Consider the following 15,951-nt stretch of genomic DNA (forward strand, 5'->3'; position numbering starts at 1 on the left):
AGAAAGACAAATACCATATGATATCACTTATATGTGGAATCTAAAATATGACACAAATATTTATGAAACAGAAACAGACTCACAGACATAGAAAACAGACTTGTGGTTACCAAAGGGTGGGGAAGGGATAAATTAGGCGTTTGGGACTAGCAGATACAAACTACTGTATATAAAACAGATAAACAACAAGGTCCTACTGTATAGCACAGGGAACTATATCCAATTTCCTGTAATAAACCATAATGGAAAAGAATATGAAAAAGAATATGTATATATATGGATAACTGAATCACTTTGCTGTACACCAGAAACTAACACAACATTGTAAATCAACTATACTTCAATTAAAAAATATATATATATACATATAGCAAGTGCTAACAGAGAGTATTCATTGAAGGAGAATAGAGTCTATACCAGAGGGGGCTCAGCTAAGAAGCAGAACTGATGACACACAGTGACAACAATGACAACGACAGCAGCGACAGTAACAAGAGCTGACACTTATTGATGTTATCGTGCACCTGGCACTGTTCTGAGTGATTTACACGCATTCATCCTCACAAGAATCCTATGAGGTATGTTCTATTATTATCCCCATTTTCTGGTGAGAAAATTGAGGCGCAGAGAGGTTAAGTGACCTGCCCCAGGTCACACAGCTAGGAAGTGGCACACCTGGGATGTGAACCAAGGCCTTCGAGTTCCAAAATCTGTGCTCTCAACTCCAAAGGCATAATTCTTCAAAACAGCATCTCAGGGGTAGGCAAGACCTTTAACGATGCTCAGGAGGGTCTGAGATGCAGAGGGGACCCAGGGGCGTGACGGTCCCCAAGCCTGGGCCCTGCTGTCACCACAGCACTTCTAGGAAGACTCAAGTATGTCCTAGAGAAGACAGTTGCTTTGTCAGCAGCTGCCTCTCCAAGGGAAGCCAGGGCTGACTGGGAACAAGGGCAGGGGAGGGAGTGAAGGTGGGGAGAGGGGAACAGACACCCCCTGCCCAGGCCCTTGTTCCACCCCCAGCCCTGGCTGGGCTACCAGCGCAGGCTCCTATCTGCTGCAATGCAGAGGCCTCGAGGAGCCAGCAAGTGGGTGAGTGTGAGTCGGAGCCCAGGGAGGGATGCTCTTGGCCGGGTGCCTCACCAGGCCTCCTGGCCAAGCTACTGCCGGCTGCCTGGGCCCCGTCAGCCACCTTGGCTGCAACTCACCTCTTGGTGGGTACAAGGAGTCCCTTAGCTGCCGGGAAGGAGCTGGGATTCAGAAGTGGGACAGGAGGCAGATCTGCCAGAGAGCAGCCCAGGGGCTTGGCCAGCTCTCCCCATCCCCACTCCCAGTCACCGGGTCAGTCCCTTCCCGACACCCTCCACTTCGGGTAATGTCATTTGACAACCACCCACCTGGGAGCCCCAGCTGTTTATCTTCTTCACTGGAATAAAAGAAAATTTTGCACTCCAGCATCACAGACTATTTGAACCATGTTTTACAGATGGGGAAACTAAGGTCCAGAGAGGGAGGGAGAGGGGCTTGTCTCAGGTCACCCTGTAAGCTGGGGACAGAGCAGCAAGAGCACCAGGGTCCCCAGCTCCTAAGTGCTGAGTCCCCCTGCTCCAGGCTCTGATGGAGCAGAATCCAACTTGGGTCAGGTTACAGCCCTCAGTGGGGACAGACTACTCTGTTACTTTTAAAGTTACTGAGCAGGAGAGTGAAGGGGACAAGACCACCAGCCAAGACTGGGAGGAGGGGAGGATGGGGGCCAGCGGGCTGGTTGGAGCCATGTCCGAGCACACCATCTGCCTGACCTGGAGGACGCAACTGGGCTTGGCCAGGTGGAGCTGGAGGGCAAATCGTGGGCACATGGGTGACGTGTGTGCCCCAAGGGACAAGGACAAGGTGGTGGCCAGAGGTCAGAGCAGGCACTGCCCAGGGCCTGATGTGCCCAGGAAGACAGGGTCAACTCGCCTTGACCCCAAGAGCTAAGGAATGGCACAGGATTAACAAGGGACCGCATCCCCACTGCAGGTCCTGTCAAAGGCTTTTCTTCCCGGTAGAAGAAATGGTGGTTGGGGCATCTCCAGCTGTCAGGTGCACAAAAGGAAAGTCTGGAACAGCCAGGAGATAACAAATAGCAATTATTATCATAACCACAGCAGCTATAGTTTATGGGGTGTTACTAAGTGCTTGACAATGTGCTAAGTGCCTGTCACCTCCCATCCCAGTTAATCCTCACCACTACTCTGGGACGTTCTCTTGGTTATCATTCCCGTTTCACAGATAGGGAAACAGGGGCTTGGGGAAGTCAAATGACCTGAAGAGAATAGGCAAAGGCAGAGGTGAAACCCCACACTTCACTCTCTGGGCCCAGGTTATTCAGGGCTCCCAAGAAAGGGTCCTGAAGGATCTGGGGGGCCCACGCAGCTCAGTTCTCCCCCAACTTTGGGGGTGAACTTTTCACCCCAAAGCAGTCATCACCCAGCTGACTGGGGCTGGTTCTGTGGGACAGTGTCACTGTGGGGTCTCCGGATGCAGGGCCAGGACTCAGGTGAGTCCACGTTATTCCATCCTGACCCCCACCCTTGCTGAGCCCGCACATCCCACACTGGCACTTGGGGAAGTTGTTTCAGATAACTCACTGCTCTAGGTGAGGCAAACTGGGGAGTCACTGTGGCCTTCCTGCCGTCCTCCTCTTGTCACCTGGCACCTGCCCACCTGAAGCAGGGGAACTGAGGCCAGCCTAACCCCAGGGCTGGGGGAGTCCTGTCAGACCAGCTTAAAGCTGTCTGAATTAACGTCATGTCTGGGGAGGGGGCACCCTGTTTTAACAAAGAACTAGAAATAAGGGAGAGGCCCTTGGGAAGCCACAGGCCTAACTGCCTGGGGGGATGCAGAGAAGGGTCAGCCCACTGGCCAGCTGGGGGGACTGAGGGGAAGGGGTTTGCCAAGGTCGGCAGGTCTAGGCCTGCTCCCAGGCTTCTGACATAGCCAGCCTCTGAGGATCTGTGGGCAGGCACCGCTGTAGGGTGTGGGGAGCCCTCAGAAGAGGCTCCAGTCCGGTCCTGGGGGGAGAACAGCCATCCCAGGATCCACGCCAAAAGGCACCCGCACCATTTTCCAAGAGGTGGCGGCACCTGAATGGTTAAAAAAAAAAAAAAAGGCAACATTCTCCCTGCGGCGTGGAAAGGATGCTGCAGGGATGGGGGGCTGGGACCTGCGGCTGCGGGTGCTAGGGTACCAGGGCGGGGGCCCAGGAAGGCTCCCACCTTCAACTGAGATGCCTACTCCATCCCCGGGGCAGGGAGAGCCAAATGTCCCTCCAGCCTGTGCCCGGCCTGGCACCTCGACTTGAGAAAGAGCCGGGTCGGGGGTCCCGGGCCCCGCACTCTTACCTGTCACCTTACCTGGCACCAGGTGAGCCGTGGGGAGGGGGCGCCGCGGGCTGGGGTCCTCAGGGGCGCGGGTTCCGCGCGGTTCATTGGAGACAGCGCCCGGCGCCCCGCTCGCTCCACCCCTCCCGTCTCTCCCTCCTCCCGCTTCTCCTCAGGGCCTCCCGCCCCCGGCTGCGCAGCAGCAAGGTCGGAGCAGAGGGGGGCGGGCACACAGGCCAGCTGACGGGCGGGGCGGGGCCTCCTGGAGGACGGGGCCTTCGTGGGGCGTGACCACGGCTAGCCACCGCCCACCTGCGACGAGCCCCGCCCTCCTCCGCAGGCCAGGCCCTTCCTCTCGGTGCTCCGCCGCTGGAGACCTCAGGCCCGTTCTGAGCAGAGGGAAACGGCCACACCTGCTGGGGGCGCCTGCTCTTTAACCGTCCTTTTCCTCTGGAGGGACTACCTGCCAACCTTGGAGGATGGAGGTTATGATCCTCATTCCTTCATTCATTCGACCAATATTTGTTGAAAGGCACCTACTATGTGCCGTGCACCATTCTAAGCGTTTGCGATGCTACAGGGAACAAAACGAGATCCTTGCCCTTCTGGAGCTGACATTCTAGTGAGGGAGTCAGGCGATACACATAATGAATAAGTAAATTATACCTGTTGGAAGGGAATACATTTCATGGAGAAAAACAGAGCCAGGGTGGTGGGGATCGGGAGAGGGGGACAGCCGTATGTACTCAGTGATCGCTAGGGGCTAGCTGCTGGGTGCTGTGTGTGAAAAAAGACGGAAAACTCCCAACCTTCGCGGGGTGGGGGAGATAGAAAACCAACAAGTAAATACATAATTTCATGTGGTGCCGAGTATGATTTATTTCCTGTAAAGGAAATAAAACTGGGTGAGGCAATGGAAAGTGCCATGGGGCTTCTTTAACTGGGAAGGGCTCCCTGAGAGAGGTGAAAGGTGAGAAGGAGGGAGCCATGGAGAGGTCTGGGGGGAGAGCATTCTACGTGAAAGGAACTGCCAGTGGAAAGGCTCTGAGGTGGGAACTCACCTGGCATTTGAGGAACAGAAAAGGGATCAGTGTGGCCTGAACCAAGAACTGAGGAGAGTAGGTCAAGCCCAGAGGGGCGGCAGGTGAGGCAAGATATACCCCCATCTCTCCAGCCTCCGATCAGAGGCTAAAAATGCTCTCTGAATTTAAAACAGTCTCTGCTCCTGACATGGGGCAGCGTCCTTCAAGGGGAATTTGGCAAAGTGCAGAATTGTAAATGCATTTTTTTTTTTCCTGACCCAGTAGGAATTTCTTCTATAGATAGACTTGTGGAGGGAGTGAAGATACTAGTCTGCAGATAGTCACTGGAGTAGCAAAAGTCTGGAAATAACCTAAATACCCTTCCGTGGGGAACTGGCCAAATAATTACAGAGCATCGCTCAAAAGAATACCCTGTAGCAAGGGGGGGGAAAGAATCTATGTATCTATCCATACACAAATGTTACCTAAAGGTATGAAATGACCTCCAAAATCTATTGAGTAAAAACAAGGGGTAGAATCAAGTTGAAGTGTGATACTGTTTGTGCAAAAACAAAAGCAAATATATAATTGTATGTGAAGAAAAGCTCTTGGATGGATTATCCAAAAGCTAGAATGACTCAGGTCTGGGGCCAAATCCAGGCTCTGTTATTTTTGCTGTGTGAAAATAGCCAACACAATATTGAAGGAGCAAAACAAATTCGGTGCACTGACACTACCCAACTTCAAGACATACCATAAAGCTGCAGTAATCAGGACAGTGTGGTGTTGACAAAAGAACAAATAGATCAATGGGACAGAATAGAGAGCCCAGAAATAGACCCATATAAATATAGTCAACTGATCTCCGACAAAGGAGTAAAGGCAATACAGTGGAGAAAAGACAAATGGTGCTTTGCAACAAACGGTGCTGAAACAACTGGACATACACATGCAAAAAAAAAAAAAAAATCTTGACACAGACCTTACACGTTTCACAAAAATTAACTCAAGATGGATCATAGACCTAAATGTAAAACGCAAAATTATAAAACTCCTACAAGATAACCTAGGAGAAAATCTAGATTTTCTTGGGCATGGAGATGATTTTTTAGATGTAATACTAAAGGCATGATCCATGAAAGAAAGAATTGATAAGCTAGACTTCATTAAAATTAAAAACTTCCACTCTGCGAAAGATATTGTCAAGGGAATGAGAAGATAAGCCACAGACTGGGAGAAAATATATCTGATAAAGGACTGTTATCCAAATATACAAAGAACTCTTAAAGCTCAACAATAAGAAAGCAAATAACCTGATTTAAAAAGAGGGAAAAGACCTGAACAGACACCTCACCAAATGAAATACACAGATGAAAAATAAACGTGAAAAGATGCTTAATGTAATTTGTCATTAGAAAATTGCAAATTAAAACAACAATGAGGTACTATTACATACCTAATAGAATGGCCAAAATCCAAAACAGTGACAACACCAAATGCTGACGAAGATGTGGAGAAACAGGAACTCTCTTTCATTGCTGGTGGGAATGCAAAACAGCACAGTTACTTTGGAAGACAGTTTGGCGGCTTCTTATGAAACTAAACATACTTCTACCATACGATCCAGCAATCATGCTCCTTCATATTTACCCAAACGAGTTGAAAACTTATGTCCACACGAAAACCTGCACATAGATGTTTATAGCAGCTTTATTCATAATTGCCAAAACTTGGAAGCAACCAAGATGTCCTTCAGTAGGTGAATGGATAAAATGGTAATTCAGACAATGGAATATTACTCAGTGCTAAGACTAAATGAATTACCAAGCCATAGAAAAGACATGGAGGAAACATAAATGCATATTACTAAGGGAGAGAAGCCAATCGGAAAAGGCTACACACTGTATGATTCCAACTATATCATATTCTGGAAAAGATCAAACTATGGAGACAGTAAAAGGATCAGTGGTTGCCAGGGGTTAAGGGAGGATGGGGGGATGAACAGGCAGAGAGTAGAGGATTTTCAGGGCAGTGAAACTATTCTGTATGATACCGTAATGGTAGATATATGGCCCAATACATTGTCAAAAACCATAGAATATACAACTCCAAGAGTGAACCCTAATGTGAACTATGCACTTTGGGTGATAATGATGCATCAATGTGACACTCGATTGTAACAAATGTACCACCTGGTGTGGGATGTTTGTAGTGGGGGAGGCTCTGTGTGGGAGGGGGGCAGGGAGCACGTGGTAAATCTCTGTACTTTCCACTCCATTTTGCTATGAACCTAAAACTGTTCTAAAGAATAAAGTCTATTAAAAAATTGGTTAAATGGCCAATTTTATGTTATGTATATTTTAACCACAATAAAAATTGTTCATAGCAGCTTCATTCATGACATCACCAAACCGGAAACAATGCAAATGTCCATCAACTGTAGAATGACTCAGTGAATGGTGGAGTGGTCACCAGGTGGAATACTATGCAGCCACTGCTACACATAATGACACTGATGAATCTTAAAAACATAACGCTGGGCTTCCCTGATGGCGCAGTGGTTAAGAATCCGCCTGCCAGTGCAGGGGACATGGGTTCGAGCCCTGGTCCGGGAAGATCCCACATGCCGCAGAGCCCGCGTGCCACAACCACTGAAGCCTGCGCGCCTAGAGCCCGTGCTCCACAACAAGAGAAGCCACCACAATGAGAAGCCTGCACACCTCAATGAAGAGTAGCCCCCACTCGCCGCAACTAGAGAAAGCCCACGTGCAGCAATGAAGACACAACACAGCCAATAAATAAATTAATTAATTAATTTTAAAAGAAAGAACATAATGCTGGGGGTGGGGGAGGATAAATTAGGAGTTTGGGATTAGCAGATACAAACTACTATATATAAAAGAGGTAAACAAGGGAACTAGATTCAATATCCTGTAATAAACCATATAGGAAAAAAAGTATGAAAAAGAATACATACAATATAAATGAAAAAGAATGTATGTTATATATGTATGTATAACTGAACACCAGAAGCTGACACATTGTAAATCAACTATACTTCAATTAAAAAAAAAACATAATGCTGAGTGAAAGAAGTGGTATACAAAATAATACATACTATATGATTTTATTTGTATCAAATTCAAGAACAGGCAAGACTGATCTTTGCTCTTAGAAGTCAGAATAGTGACTACCCACGGGAGGTGGGTAGTGACTGATGGGGACATGGATGCGGGCTTCTGCAGGGCTGGGATGTTCTGTTTTGGGATCTGGGTGCTGTCTAGTTTGTGAAAACTCACCAAACTGTACACTTATGATTTGTGCCCATTTGTGCATGTGTGCTGTCAATTCAAAAGAATATGTATAGACACATATATACATATATACACACATACATACCATACATATATACATATACATACATGTACACGTACACACACACACACACACATCACTCTGGAATCCAAAGGATGGGTGTTCTAATTCTGGTTCTGCACTCACTAGGTTTATGACCCTGGACAGGCCCCTGTACTTCACTGAGCCTCTGTTTCCTCATCTGTAAAATAGGGATAATAATACCTCACAAGGTCAACAAAAGTACGTCAGTGCTGGCTACGAGCGTACTGATTCGGTGCTTACTATTAATATTCTGGCTGCTGTTCCCAGTGGTGACCAAGCCCAGGCGGGGGCAGGGTGGGGCTGGGGACTCTGTTTCCAAGGAAGAGATGGGGCATGGGGAGGACCAGTCTAAACTGAGGAGCAGGAAACGGTTATCTTGCAAAAACTACTGTAAAAGGAGAATACTAGCCAGGGAGCCTGGGTGTGCACGTGTGTGTGTGTGTGGGGGGGGGGGAGCTGCTCGGGTCCAGCCTGCGTGGTGGCTGCCTGGGGAGCCGGTCTCCCCTGGGCCTCCTGGGGAAGGAAGGCACTTAGGAGTGGAATGAACGCAGAGCTGGGGAAATGGATCCTTTCCTGGAGAGCAGGGCCCTTCACTATCGCTGGGCAATCAAGATGGCTGTAAAACTTTAATCACCTTCTCAGGCCACACAGCTCTGGGCTGGGGAGCTGGGTCCTTGAGGGGGGAAGCAGGTCCCCAACCGTCGTTCTCCTCCCTGGGGAAGCCTGGTAGCTTCAGGAGGCTTGGGCTGGGCCCCAGGATCTCCGCGGCCCAGTGACCTGGATTTCACACCTGAGGAGGGGAGGGGGCACTGAGAGACCTGGCCGTGCCTTTAGGAACAACCCAGCAGAGTCAGACTTGGGCTCCATTCCAGACTCCACCACGTATGAGCTGTGTGACCTTGGTGGGTCATTCAAGCCATCTGAACCTCGTTTTCCAAATCTGTAAAATGGGGATAGTTCCTACCGCATAGGGTTTGCTGTGAGGACTAAACAGCTTCCCTTTGCAAACAGAGTAAAATCCAAAATGTTACCAGTGGCCTACTAAGCCCAATTTAGTCTCAATACCATCTGGCCTCGTTCCCTATGACTTGCCCTCCTGTACGCTTCTTGCTGTTCTCCAAGCATGCCAAGCTCAGCCCACTGCAGGGCCTTTGCCCCGTCAGTCTCCCTGTCTAGAACCCTTTCCTGCAGATCTCGCTGCAGCAGTTAGAGTGCAGCTGAAATGTCACTCTTCAGGAGGCCTTCCCTGGCCACCGTGTCTGAAGCAGCCACCTCTGGGCACTCGCCATCCCATCAGCCTAGTGCCTTCCCGGCACTTACAACTGAACGAGGATAACCTGATCTCGTACTGGTCTCCTTGCTTGTTCCTGTCTCCCCCACTCGACTGAAAGCTTCAGAAGGGCAGGGATCTTGTCCGTCACTCAAAACACACTTCCACACACTCACACGCACTCCTTCCACACTAGCAGACAAGAGGGTCTCGCTGCCCCTGCCCAACCAGTGTGAAAACCAATCAGGCTGTTGTGCAGGCTCTGTCCAGAGAGCAGGGGCCCTCTTCCGGCCCCTCAAGGTGCTGGAGGGGAGACCTGGCTGGCTCGAGCCTTGGTCCCCCGAATGTGCTGATGGAGACAGCTGGGAGGACGGCCTGGTACCGCGTCACAGGGCTTGGAGGTCTCCCATCTTCCTTCTGGGGTCCTGGGGCTTCAGCAGGAGCAAGGGGTGGGCCGCGGAGCCCTAGAGAAGAAAGGAACAGGGGCTGTGTTGCCTCTGTGTGTGTGTGTACGTGTGACTGTGTGTGGGATGTGAGTGTGGGTGAGTACATTTGTGCAGGTGTGCATGTGTGTGAGATATTGGGTGTACGAATAGGAGTGTGCGACTGTGAGTGTATGTGGAATGCTGTGTGTGTTCAAGCGAGGGTGAGTGTTGATGGTATGTGTGAGGGTGTGAGCGCATGTGTGACTGTGTGTGAATGTGTGTTAGCATGTGTGAGCATGTAAGGCTGTATTGTGTGTGTGTGACTGTGGATGTGAGTGTGTGAGCGTGAACCTGTGTCTACACATGGGGAAAGGAAAGCAGAGTTATCAAGAAAATGCCAACAAGGGAATTCCCTCACAGTCCAGTGGTTAGGTCTCGGTGCTTCCACTGCAGGGGGCATGGGTTCGATCCCTGGTCGGGGAACTAAGATCCCACAAGCCACATGGTGCAACCAAAAAATATATATATACATATATTTATATATGAAAAAGAAAGAAGGAAAGAGAGAGACAGAAAGAGAGACAGAGAGAGGAAGGGAGGGAGGGAGGAAGGAAGGAAGGAAGGAAGGAAGGAAGGAAGGAAGGAAGGAAGGAAGGAAGGAAATGCCAACAAGCCCAAAGAGAAAAGTTAACATCCCTCAAAATCCCACCACTCAGAGAATTCCTATTGTGGTGAACAGGGAACTCAGAGGGCAGACTGTTGGGTTCAAACCCCATATGTGTCCCTTACTGGAGAGTGACAGGGGGCAAGTCACTGCACCTCTCTGGGCCTCAGGTTCCCCCGTCTGTAACACGGTGATATAATAGTGCCTAGCTCAAAGGTTTGCTGTAAGGATGAAAGGAGATAAGGTGGGTGGTAGATGTGTTAGCTCAGGTCCGGTAGAGAGGAGCCTCGGTCAACAACCCTGTTGATCTAGGGTAAGGGCCAGAGTCTTAAAGCCCCAGAGTCTTCCTCCCCACCCTCATCCCTGCATCACGCTGAGCCATGGAGGGAACTCTAAGGCAGGGGGCAGGGGTCATTTCCAGGGGTCAAGACTTCCTCCCCAGCTGCACGCCTTAGTTCTGCCAGCTCAATAGGATTGACATCCAAGCTTCTTCTCGGGGCTTTGCAGACCGGGATCTTGGGGATGCATGGCGGACCATGACGGGGTTCCCAGGTATGGCTTGCGTGTGCTGTGATGGGTCTCCCCGAGGATGGAGGGCACGCTCTGTAAGACAGAAATACACTCATCTCACACCGCGGCTGTACAGAACTTGAACCTGGTTGCACTGGGTGTGGCCACCGACCGACCACGCCCTATTCACACCTGAATCCGTCGGGAGCACCACCGGAAGTCTCACCGGACGGAGCGTTTTCGTAGGGACACTCACTGGGGCGATCCGCGGCGAACCCTAAGAGACTGTGGCGTTGGCAACGGGAGCGCCGGGCAAGGACGCGGGATAAATGCTAAACCCAAGCTCAGACGCACAAAACTGGAGAGCAGTTGGAGGGAACGAGGTCAGACCCTAGAGCTCTGTCCTCGTGGCGTTCGCTGGTTCTTCAAAACCTCCGAGCAGAAAAGGGAGCCAGCGTTTAAGCAGAGGATCTTGAGATCCCGAGTCCCTACTTCTCCACGTCCTGTGAATGTGTGACTCAGTTCACCTATCTGTAAAGTGGGACAATTAATTCCCGCCTCGTGGATGGAGAAACTCTGAAGCGGAACGAGAAGGCCGCGTGCTCCCAGCGGAGGCTGCCAGCCCCAACCCGGCCGGGAGCATCTTCCTGCACCGCAGACCGTTTTCTGGGGCGGAGTCTTCGTTCTTTTCCGCACTTGGGAATTTAGAACGGACCCTTGGCCGCTGGTTCCAGACCGCCTCGGCTGGGGGCGTATCCGGAAGTGTCCCTACGGAAGCCGGCGGGTCCGCGCGCGGCACCTCACCATGGGGACCGCGGCGGCTCCGCGGCGCTTCTGCCGCTGCGCCTGCTTCTGCTCCGAGAACTTGTACGTGGCGCGCTACGGCCTGCACGTGCGCTTCCGGAGCGAGCAGCAGCTGCGCCAGGACTACGGCCCCGTGAGTGGCCTCTATTGGCTCTGCGGGGAAATGGGCGGGGAGGGGTCGTTTGCTTTGCCTTTGGCGCGCTCAGGTCTGACGATAAGAATGACTTAACCTTTAGGTACCTCATTGTTTTCAACCTTAAATGGGGATAGTGGTGTCCTTAGTGAGGTTGTCGTGAGGAATGAATGAATGAACGTACATGCAAAATGCTCAGGGCAGGGCCTGGCTCAGAGTACTCTGTCAGCGTTATTACCAAGAGCAGCTGGGAACCCTGCTCTGTGCTCAACGTGCTTATCGCATTCCATCCTTACAATGATCCTGTGAGGTCGGATCATCTCCACTTCAAGGAGAAACTGAGGCTCAGAGACGTTTAAGTGACTTAAACGTCACAAGGTCACACCGTCGCGCTCACTGGCCTTTCTGCTCCCAGATCCTGCGCAGCCGAGGCTGTGTCAGCCCCAAGGACTTCCAGCAGCTGTTGGGAGAGGTAACAACTCCCCGCCCGCCCTCGATTGCTCCCTCCGCACCCAGCCTGGCCCTTCCTCTTTAGATTTGCATCAGCAGTATGAGGAGTCTCCCAGCCGCAGGCCTGCCAGTGTCAGACCCTTAGACCTCCCCTTTCCCCCTTCCTGTCCTCACTCACCACAGCACCTGGGTCCTGGCAGCAGAAAAAGAGAAATAAGGAAAAACGCCAAGTTGTCTGCCTCATGCCCTTTTGAGATGAGATACTTGGGCTCCGGGGAGGAGTCACTTGCCCAGGGTTTCACAGCAGGTGGAGTTGAGGTCCCACCCAGGGCCGCCTGGCTCCTGGCTCTTCAACCCTCCCCCCACGCCACTTCTGGGGCTGCTGCTTGTCTCCCACCGGGGGGTTAACTGTCGGGAAGCTTCCCAGGACAGCCCGCTGCAGCCTCTGGAACACAAGCTTTGACCGGGACTCTGTTTCCCCTCCTTGAGTGGGCCCAGCTGGTTGAGGAGCAGCGAGGGGTCTCATCCCAGCCAGGCTCAGGCTGGTGCAGCCCTGAGTGGGATGGGCCCCCTCCTGGAAGGATTCCCCTTCAGCTAACAGCTTAGCACCTGCCATTTACCCTGGTAGAGTCAGGAGCACAGGGAGACGTTGCTCCCAGCCCTGGCCATGCCCTGGGCTTCCTGAGCCTCAGTTTCGTCATCTGCACAGTGGCCTCGGGGGGGATGGGAGGCCCCAAGCTCATAACCAGGCCCTGTGTGACCCCAGCTTGAGAAGGAGGTGGAGCGGCGGCAGCGGCTGGGGCAGGAGTCGGCTGCCAGGAAGGCCCTCATTGCGAGCTCCTACCACCCAGCACGGCCCGATGTCTACAACTCGCTGCAGGTACCTGGCCAGGACAGGTTACTGGAAGGAGGCGGAGGCATCCGGGCCTGGGGGCTGTCTGCCCCACGGCTTGTGTGTTTTGCCCCCAGGATGTGGCTCTGGCCCCCGAGTTTCTGGCCGCAGTTGAGTACAGCACATCGCCAGGTGCAGACCTCCAGGGCCTTCTGCAGCGGCTGGAGACAGTGTCGGGTGAGGTTTTGGCCCATCACCTTGCAGCACTGGGGGTGGGAGACTGAGGTCCCTCCACCCACCATATCTGCCTCCAAAAATCAAACCAGCAGGACTGAGAAGGGCTGGCGGGACAGACCCATCAGGAGCAGGGCATCTGTATCCATTCACTCACTTATCCAACAGTTATTCAGTGCCTTGCATCAGACACGCTCAAATAGGGGTTTTTGAAGAGGTTAACAAAGGGACAGTTGAGACAAGTGTGGGCTAAGGAATCAGCAAGGGATGGGGAGGGACCCGCCCCAGGGCTAGCAGCGGGCGTGGGGTTGGGGGTAGGGAGCCTTTCCTATCCCAAGACCTGAAGGAGTGGGCAAGAATGAGGTTTCTTGAACCTGCCAGGACCTGAAGCTGTGGGAGAGGGCTCGCCGGACGGGGTGCACATCTGAATTTGGAGGCTAGACCTCAGGGCAGGGTGAGGCTTCAGGGATGAGTGGGAGGCCCAAGAATAGGGCTCCCCTGCCGCACGTTATGTCATTTAATCATCACAAGAGCCCTGAGAGGTGAGTACTCACGTCATCCCCATTGTACAGATAAGGAGACTGAGGCTGGGGGAAGTGAAAAGGTTATGGGCAGATTGAAACCTACACCGGAGCTCCCGACCAACCGACTGTCCCTCCCTCCACAGAGGAGAAGCGTATCTACCGGCTGCCGGTGTTCACAGCGCCGTTCTGCCAGGCCCTGCTGGAGGAGCTGGAGCACTTCGAGCAGTCGGACATGCCCAAGGGAAGACCCAACACCATGAACAACTACGGGGTGGGTGAGGCTCCACCCCGTGGGCCCGAGGAGGTGGGGACATCGTCTGGTGAGACGTACCCCAGCGCTGCAGACCTTCTCCAAGCCTCGGTTTCCCCATCTGTAAAATGAGATCACAGGATTATTATGAAGTTAAGCACGTTGATGTTTGCAAAGCACTTAACAGTGTCCTTAGTAAGGGACTCCCCCAGGGACCCAGGGTGAGGCCCTACCAGTTTCCCTGCTGACCCTGGGATCCCCCTCCCAGGTGCTGCTACACGAGCTGGGCCTGGATGAGCCACTGGTGACGCCACTGAGGGAGCGCTTCCTGCAGCCGCTGATGGCCCTGCTGTACCCAGAGTACAGGGGCTGGCTGGACACCCACCGCGCCTTCGTAGTCAAATACGCGCCAGGCCAGGATCGCGAGCTGGGCTGCCACTACGATAACGCCGAGCTCACCCTCAACGTGGCCCTGGGCAAGGCCTTCACGGGGGGCGCCCTCTACTTTGGGGACCTCTTCCAGGTTAGTGTGTGTGACCCGTGGGGCAGGGCCGGGGCCACCGAGAGTGCCCAGGCCTGAGCCCCGCTGTCCACAGGCGCCTTCGGCCCTGGCCAACCCCCTGGAGGTGGAGCATGTGGTGGGCCAGGGCATCCTGCACCGGGGGGGCCAGCTGCACGGGGCCCAGCCCCTGGGCACTGGTGAGCGTTGGAACCTGGTCGTCTGGCTCCGTGCCTCTGCTGTGCGCAACCGCCTCTGCCCCATGTGCTGCCGCAAGCCCGACCTGGTGGATGATGAGGGCTTCGGCGACGGCTTCACCCGCGAGGAGCCCGCCACGGTGGATGTGTGTGCACTGACTTGAGCCTGGCTGGGGTCAGTGTGGGGGGGGTGAGGGGCAGAAATAAACACCCTGCAGCCCTCAGCACATCTTGGTTCAAAGGGACACACAAGCTTCTGGGTCATTCTTTCAGCAGACACGTTGGCTTAGGTCGGGTCTGTTAGAACCAGAGCCTGAGACAGGGATTCCTGTGCAGGGGGTTTAAGGAGGGGATACTCTTGGGAGAAGAGGGAGCAGGACAGAGCAGGAAGGAACTGGGCCGAGATGGTTTGAAATGGCATCCAGCCTCAGCCCGATCCCACGGGGCTCTCTGGAGCATGAATCATCCCCCAGTTTGCCCTCCACATCAGATATTGGCTACAGGGTGTTTTGGGGTAGGGGGGTAGTGAGTAACTTCCCAGACATCCGTCTCCAGGGCAAGGTGGTTCCCAGCGGCCAAGGGAATCTTCGAGAGAAGAGTACAGGTGTGAGGGACTTCCCTGGTGGTCCAGTGGTTAAGAATCTGCCTTCCAATGCAGGGGACGTGGGTTCAATTCCTGGTTGGGGAACTAAGATCCCACATGCCGTGGGGCAACTAAGCCCATGCACTGCAACTACTGAGCCCGCGCACGTCAACTAGAGAGTACGTGCGCCACAGCGAAGAGCCCACGTGCCGCAACTAAGACCCGACGCAGCCTAAAATAAATACATAAAATAAAAAATAAATAAATGTTAAAAAAAAAAAAAGAGTACAGGTGTGAGGTGTCAGCAGCAGACACCACGCTGGGAGTGAGCGCCCCGTCTACATAGGGGATTTAGATGGGCCACCGACAGCATCTTCTGGACCGTGTGGAGGGGTTACTGCAGAGGGATTAAAAGCAGGGACTTGGAGCCAGACCTCTTGGGTTCGAATTCTGATTCGGCCGCTTCCAGCTGTGACTGTGGGTAAGCCACGTGATTCTCCGTGCCTTTGTTTCCTCCTCTGGAAAGTACTCGTGTCCTAGAGGTGTTGTGGAGATCAAGTGACTTCCCTTTTATACAGTGATTTTTAACAGACCTGTGAGTTTGCTGCTGTCGTTACTATTGAAGAGTTTGCAACTTGGCGGCCCCAGGATTGGATGAGGCATGCAGCTATGCTGTGTTTGGGAGGGTTTTCCATGTTTAAAGCTTGAGTTCTGGCTTCCATGGGAAGGTGGGAAGATCTGGAAACACCGGGCCCCAATCGACACTGCAGTAATCAGCGGGAGCGGACTCAGTTGC

The 15,951-nt window shown here is 52.7% G+C and overlaps 2 protein-coding genes and 1 long non-coding RNA gene across 14 annotated transcripts in view; 1 reads left to right on the forward strand and 2 right to left on the reverse strand.

Annotated features, from left to right (window-relative positions):
• ABCB9 (ATP binding cassette subfamily B member 9) overlaps window positions 1-6,869 on the reverse strand; it is a 30,155-nt gene extending 23,286 nt beyond the window's left edge. The window contains exons 1-3 of one of the 11 annotated variants that reach the window (XM_082418236.1): window positions 5,838-6,869; window positions 3,393-3,830; window positions 3,100-3,122 (exon numbers count right to left, since the gene is read on the reverse strand). The gene's annotated coding sequence lies outside the window, so the exon portion shown is untranslated. The other 10 variants (XM_082418240.1, XM_082418232.1, XM_082418239.1 and 7 more) reach the window with 10 other exon arrangements.
• Window positions 6,870-7,492: 623 nt separating this feature from the next.
• LOC309640095 lies at window positions 7,493-10,972 on the reverse strand. 2 transcript variants are annotated; one of them, XR_014252012.1, is made up of 3 exons: window positions 10,842-10,972; window positions 10,345-10,742; window positions 7,493-9,514 (listed from the first exon to the last, which is right to left on the reverse strand). It is a non-coding gene; the product is annotated as an uncharacterized lncRNA (long non-coding RNA). The 2 variants fall into 2 exon arrangements; XR_014252013.1 differs by having other exon boundaries at window positions 10,295-10,742.
• A 468-nt stretch (window positions 10,973-11,440) lies between these two features.
• OGFOD2 (2-oxoglutarate and iron dependent oxygenase domain containing 2) lies at window positions 11,441-14,814 on the forward strand. Its single transcript, XM_082418318.1, has 7 exons — window positions 11,441-11,586; window positions 12,002-12,058; window positions 12,803-12,916; window positions 13,006-13,105; window positions 13,770-13,897; window positions 14,145-14,399; window positions 14,473-14,814. Exons 1-7 carry the CDS (start codon window positions 11,455-11,457, stop codon window positions 14,734-14,736), a joined length of 1,050 nt encoding a protein of 349 aa, XP_082274444.1. The 5' UTR covers window positions 11,441-11,454; the 3' UTR covers window positions 14,737-14,814.
• Window positions 14,815-15,951: the final 1,137 nt, after the last annotated feature.

This window comes from Balaenoptera physalus (genome assembly GCF_965194825.1).
Source record: "Balaenoptera physalus genome assembly, chromosome: 12".
NCBI classification, from domain to species: Eukaryota; Metazoa; Chordata; class Mammalia; order Artiodactyla; family Balaenopteridae; genus Balaenoptera; species Balaenoptera physalus.